The sequence below is a fragment of the Piliocolobus tephrosceles genome, chromosome 12 (genome assembly GCF_002776525.5).
Source record: "Piliocolobus tephrosceles isolate RC106 chromosome 12, ASM277652v3, whole genome shotgun sequence".
Taxonomy (NCBI): domain Eukaryota; kingdom Metazoa; phylum Chordata; class Mammalia; order Primates; family Cercopithecidae; genus Piliocolobus; species Piliocolobus tephrosceles.
In genome coordinates, this window is record NC_045445.1 from 50,867,566 (window position 1) to 50,874,133 (window position 6,568).

The window sequence follows — 6,568 nt, forward strand, 5'->3', positions numbered from 1 at the left end:
TGACTGCTTAATGGGTGGGTATGGGGTCTCTTTTCAGATTGATGAAACTGTTTTGAAACTAAATAGAGGTGATGGTTACACAATATTTTGAGTGTACTATACATATCACTGAACTGTACACTTTAAAATGGTTAGTTCTATGTTACATGAATTTCTCTTTTAAAAAGAGAATAAAGATAGCACGATTTGGAAAAAAATGTATACAGAAGTATATTCTTTGGGTTAATGGCCTTCATCCTTTTAATATTACATACCCCTTTGAACATCTAATGAGAGCAATGGATGCTATTCTCAGCAAATGTGCACATATAATAAAAATGTATATATCCAGCCTAGGTACGGTGGCTCATGCCTGTAATCCCAGTGCTTCGGGAGGCTGAGGCAGGGGTCTCACTCGAGATCAAGAATTGGAGACCAACCTCGGCAATGTAGGGAGACACTGTTTGTACAAAAATTTAAAGAAATTAGCTGGGAGTTGTGACATGCACCTGTAGTCCCAGTTACTCGGAAGGTTAAGGGGAGAAGATCCCTTGAGCCCAGGAGTTTGAGACTACAGTAAACTATAATTGCACCACTGAACTCTAGCCTGGACAACAGAGTGAAATCACCACACACACACACACACACACACACACACACACACACACACACACACAAGTTTGAACATAATTTTTAGGGGTTCATTGGTTAATAATGCCTGAACCTAAGGAATAGATGAGCTCTCTTTAACATGGCTCAGCTGCTATTTGTGTCTTCCCCTTCTTATCTCTTTGTCAGGCAGCTGCTGCTTCTTTCTGTCCTTACCTCATGGTTTCCTCTTTTTCATGATGTCAACTTGCTTATATAAAATAAAAACATACATCCACACAAAAGCTTATACATGATTGTATATGGCAGCATTATTTACAACAGCTAAAAGATGAAAATGACCCAAATATTCATCAACATGATGGATAATCAGAATGGGGTGTGCACATAGAACAAAACATTATTCAGGTTCCTAGGGTACAGATCTTCTCACAAGAGTGTGCATACTCCACTACTTCCTAAACATATGCAATTTTACATACCATTTCAGGTGGCCCACAGACTTCATCAATTGGGAATACTTGGTCTAGGTCAATATGGACAGTATGGCGGAACTCCTTAGACACTGGCCTAAATTTGCTGAGACAGTCATAGTTTAGTATGGACTGACAGGCAGCAACCCTGAAGCAAGGTTAGGCTCCCTCTGGGTTCCCTGGAGACACAGAGTTTGGGGGTGAGAGGCCCACCAGACTGCACCAGACTGCACCTTTTAGGCTAGGCAGGAGGCAGCAGACAGGGTCTAGGGAGGTTTTCACTCAGGCACTATGAATAAGGGCAGAGAACAGGCAGGTTGCAGGGGACTCTAGCCCAGCAATCACTTCTTCAGGCCTCATGAAGGCCCTCAGCTGCAAGGGTCTAGAAGAGATCTGTTCTGGTTTTTTAGTGGCATGAACAATGCTCCACTCTCTGCTGGGGCTGGGTTATCCCTGTGGGAATTAGAGGCAGGGAGGAGGGAAGGAGCCAAAGGCATTTACTCATATCACCACCTTGGTCACCTGTCCAGGTATATTCTTGGAGTGAGCAACAGAGTCATGTGCCTGAATGCAGGGGATGGGAAATTCTAGAATATGAGGGGGTGGAGGACAACACCTTCCCCTGATCTTGGCAGAGCAGGGAAGATAGGACCATTTCTGCATACTTCACATCTCCTGCTGCCTTGGTCTCACAGCTCTTCCCTTTGCCTAGAGCTAAACCTTTGAATGAAAATAGCCATGGGCCAAATTTTTTAAAGAGACATTTTTGAATTTTCTGTCAACCATCAGATTCCAGCAAGTCTATTTAGCACTCAGTAATCGTTTGGGAACATTAAGTTGTGTGTGTGTGTGTGTGTGTGTTTTAAATAGAACGTGAGAGAACCAGCTATTTATGAAATTTTTAAATGTATATTTTGCTTGTTGCCAATTGAATTCCTTGTGTACATGGCAAAAGATAATATTATGAATTTAATTTGGTCTCTCTTCTGAGTAAAAAATTTTGAAATCTTTTAAGTTTTTCTCTCTCTTAAACACTTTCTCATAAATGAAATTGCTTTATTTAATTTTGTGCTTATAAGAATAATCCATGCTGAGGAGAGTGAATTAAATAAGGCCAAAAATATTAAAAAAATAAAACCCCTGTTTTGACTACTTGTATCCCTACTTGACAATCCACCTTGTACCAATTATGAGAAGACCTGGTCCACAGGCAGAATGAACATCAGTGGCTGCGTGTAGAATTAGATCGAGTAGGTGTCTTAGGATAACAGGAGAGAAAGAAAAAAAAATTCCTCCGAGATGTACCAATGGCCTATAATAGCTCTAGAAGAAGGTGCAGCCCCTCCCTGATAACCACGGAAGAATAAATACATACCACACAGAGAAAGGGCCACATTTGACCTCTGGGATTAGCAAAGACCAAAATTAGTGACAGGGCCCCGTGCTGTGGGGCGAGAGAGAGGGCTAAGCGGGGGTCGGGGGTGCGGAGGGCGCTCAGACGGAGAGACTAGTGAAGGGAAGAAGTGGGCTGGCTCCTGACGCACTTTCTGGGGGTGGGAGGGGAACTAGGGACCCGAGCCCACTGGTGACGTTTTTCTCACGTGATCTGAAGCCGACGTGTGCAGAAGTCCCTCTCCTCCAGGTACCAGCTCTCTGTTTCCGTGGAGGAAGGCAGACTTCAGACTGAGGGACCGAGAAGGCAACTGCCCTACAGCCCTGCAGGTCGGTACAAGTCGGGGACCCCTGATGTAGGGATGGTAATGGCCATAGGCTACAGAGGATCGGATCTGCTTTCTAGATACCGCCCCGTTCCACCCCCATTCATTTTGGCGCAGAAATTTTTTTTGTGTTGGGCAAGAGGTATGGGTACCAGCTTTTATTTCCCTGGAGAAGTGCAGGCTTCTGGCAGAAGGAAATGTGAGAAAGAGTCATTTTCCCGAGATGGCTACGAATCCATAGCCGCCTGTGGATCCCTGTGGTTGGGATGGCAGAGGGCAAAGACCAGAGCGGGTCCAGGACTGGATTCTCTCCACTCCTTTCCCGACGCTCACTCATTTGGTGCAAGAAATGGAGGGCTTGGTGTGGGGCGGGGAGGGGGGAGGGGGGCGGAACTCGAGAGAGGTCAAGGGTTGAGAATTGGGTACCAGTTGGGAACTCCTAGGAAGCGGGCGACCGGCGATGTCTGATGGAGGAGGAGGAGGACCAGGGAAGAGAACAGCGATGAAACGGCGAGAAAACAGCCTAATCCCTGCAAGGCAGCGGGAGGCGGGCGCAGTCAGTGACCCCAGGCTGCGGAGGGCGGACCCTGCAACGGGTCCAGGCCTGAGTTCCCGGTGTCTTTTCTCCATCCTCCTTCCATTTTGGAGACGGAAATGGTGGGCTAAGGGGGTCAGGGGAAGGAGGTGCTGTAGAAAAAGGGAGACAGAGGTTTGATCTGGGGATAAGCTCCCTATCCAGGAGGAGTGGCTTCTGAACTAGGAGGATTGAGATGAGGTAGCAGCAAGACCAAAAATGTTACCGGGTTTGGAAATAATTTGTCTCTTGCACTGCAGAAAAATGTGGGCTTTCTGTGTATGTGGGGAGGAAGGAGGTGGCAGGGGTGTTTTGGACATTTCTGCCTGGCCCCCTGTCTCTGTCACCACCATTTTCAGAGAAGTGGTGGGCTCTGCTATTTGGCTACCCTGAGGTGAGGGATTTGGAATGTAGAGATCTGAGTGCAGCAGAACACTCTGTCTTCAGAACATCCTTGTCTCTAACCCCACTCATTTTCGTGCCAGAAAAGTGAGATAAAAATTTGGGAGGAAGATTCAGAAACATAGAAACGCTTTGGAAATAATCTTTCTCGCCTGTTTCCCAGAAGTAGAACAATGGAGGCTCTTAAGAAGGAGCTGCGGAAGGGGAATCAGAGAATGCAAGGGAAAGGGCAAGGAGGTGATAGGAGCTGGGAAAGTTTTGACAAATAAGGTCCCAAAGAACCAGTGTCCAAGTTACCAGTCATTCACTTTCTCAATTTCTCATTCACCCACCTGTTTCTTGTCTTTCTGCAGGTCTTCAGGTCTGTGGTTGTGGACACTAACCCAGAAAAGAAAAGGAAAGACCTGCAGTATCAGTGCAGGTCAGTGGGAGAGGGCTACTGCACCAGGACCCTTGGGAGTAGGAGTGACTTAAGCCAGAACAGAAGTTGGGGAGGCCACTGCCTGCCACCCCTCCTCCAATCCTCCCTCTTGCAGTTTCGGGATACATGACTGCTGTCAAGACCCTTAGGGAATATGGTGATCTATGGCTGGTGAGGATAGAGGGGAGAATAAGAAAGTAAGAGAATGGAGATGTAGCATCTGTGATGCCCCTTGAGGATGTAAGAGTAGCCCTGAAATCTGAGAACTGGCTATGGTTCTGTTCTGTCTGCAGTTTTATAAGTCTTACAACTGCTTGTAAGGGGAAAAAGAAGAAAACTGCCCAGGATTTCTGCAGGTCAGTGTAAATTGGAACTACTCAGTTAAAATTGGTATGGGTAGGCATAGCCAAGGCCAGAGCAAAGTTTAAGGGCCAATATGCTCCTATGCATTTCTCAGGACATCCTCTTTAAATGTAGGGAGAAGCACCTGTGGAACTTTCTGTAAGACTGGCTCGTGTGAACATTTGTAAAGTGAAAAGGAAAGGAAGGAATGTAAGGGTGGGAGTGTACCTGGAAGATGGGATAGGGTCAGGAAAATCTTAAGTTAAGAAAGGCAAGTGCTATCAGGACCTGTGTTCAACTCCCAAAGCCCTAGTGTCCTGTGTCTTCTTTTTGTCTCCTAGGAAAGGCAAAGAAGGGAACATCTCAACATGGAAAAGCTCTACAAAGAAAATGAAGGAAAGCCAGAGAATGAAAGAAACCTAGAAAGTGAGGGAAAGCCAGAAGATGAAGGAAGTACAGAAGATGAAGCAAAGTCAGACGAGGAAGAAAAGCCGGACATGGAGGGGAAGACAGAATGTGAGGGAAAGCGAGAGGATGAGGGAGAGCCAGGTGATGAGGGACAACCGGAAGATGAGGGAAGCCAGGAAAAGCAGGGCAAGTCCGAAGGTGAGGGCAAGCCACAAAGTGAGGATAAGCCAGCCTCCCAGGCAAAGCCAGAGAGCCAGCCGCGGGCCGCCGAAAAGCGCCCGGCTGAAGATTATGTGCCCCGGAAAGCAAAAAGAAAAACAGACAGGGGGACGGACGATTCCCCCAGGGACTCTCAGGAGGACTTACAAGAAAGGCATCTGAGCAGTGAGGAGATGATGAGAGAATGTGGAGATGTGTCAAGGGCTCAGGAGGAGCTAAGGAAAAAGCAGAAAATGGGTGGTTTTCATTGGATGCAAAGAGATGTACAGGATCCATTCGCCCCAAGGGGCCAACGGGGTGTAAGGGGAGTGAGGGGTGGAGGTAGGGGCCAGAAAGACTTAGAAGATGTCCCATATGTTTAATGTCTTTGGCCTTTAATTCTGATTTCTCTGATGGGAATATTGCCAGTCCTGCTTTTCCTGGCAGGCATTTGCCGGGCTATGTGCTTTAACCTTAAGCTGATACTTTCCTTTAGGTGTCACTCTTGTTACCAGCAGACTTTTGACCTACCTACAGTGCTCTGTCTTTTAGTAGAGGATTTTCACCCATGTGCATGGAATAAATGTTCATGGTACATTGTAAAATAACAATAAAAAAGAGTTTTCAGAACCATGTATACAGTATCAGTCCATTTCTGAAAAAATAAAATGTTTATATGATACATCCATACATGGGGGACACTATGCAATTGAGTAGACCAAAGAGAAATAATGATTTTCTTTGTGTGGTGGGACTGAAAATTATTCTTTTTCTCATATGTACTTTTTTCTAATTTAAAAAACACAGGCTATTTTTGTTTTAAAGGAAGTAATAAAAGGTAAACAAAATAGGAAAACAGTAAATACTAAGCAATCAAAAGAACTATTCATTGATCATATGAAGGCAGTGGAGACACTTACAATTCTTGTTGTTGGAACACAAAATGGTAGATAAAACTCACATTACCCCTGGGACTTGAAGTTGGAGGAATCAACCTGGCAGTTACTACAGATTCATTGCTGTAAGACACAGCCTTGTGTGAAATGGGGCTAAAACTTACCTCCCAGGACTGTGGAGTAGATCAGATGTGACACTTGAGTCTGTGACCTATGTTAGGCTGGCTCCTGCCCTCTCCCCTGCACTAATAGTACCAAGTCAGACAGTTGGTGAGGGTGTGGAGTGTTGCTGAGGGAGATCTCACCTGTGTCTAAAAATAGGTACAGGAAGCTGAGAGATAGGTGCCACTTTCCCCTGGGTGATGCCACATTTGTTGGGTATTGTGCCCCCTCTCCAGGATCCTGCACCCTCTAAGGCCCCCATTGTTGCTGGTGGGCTAGAGTCTTCAAGGTAACAAAGCCCTTTAGATTCACCTGAAGTCCCTGGTGAATTGAATCCCCAATATGTTCCCTTCTGTGGAAAATGTCCCTCTTTTCTCTTTATAGTT

The 6,568-nt window shown here is 45.8% G+C and overlaps 1 protein-coding gene across 1 annotated transcript; it reads left to right on the forward strand.

Moving 5' to 3' along the window:
- Window positions 1-2,705: 2,705 nt before the first annotated feature.
- TCEAL5 (transcription elongation factor A like 5) lies at window positions 2,706-5,759 on the forward strand. The gene is made up of 3 exons (XM_023202253.3): window positions 2,706-2,783; window positions 4,109-4,176; window positions 4,860-5,759. The coding sequence occupies exon 3, from the start codon at window positions 4,887-4,889 to the stop codon at window positions 5,505-5,507; it is 621 nt and encodes a 206-aa protein (XP_023058021.1). The 5' UTR covers window positions 2,706-2,783; window positions 4,109-4,176; window positions 4,860-4,886; the 3' UTR covers window positions 5,508-5,759.
- Window positions 5,760-6,568: the final 809 nt, after the last annotated feature.

Excerpts from the sequence above, each read along its gene's own strand:
- TCEAL5 (XM_023202253.3), top strand. The coding sequence starts at position 4,887 with ATGGAAAAGCTCTACAAAGAAAATGAAGGAAAGCCAGAGAATGAAAGA.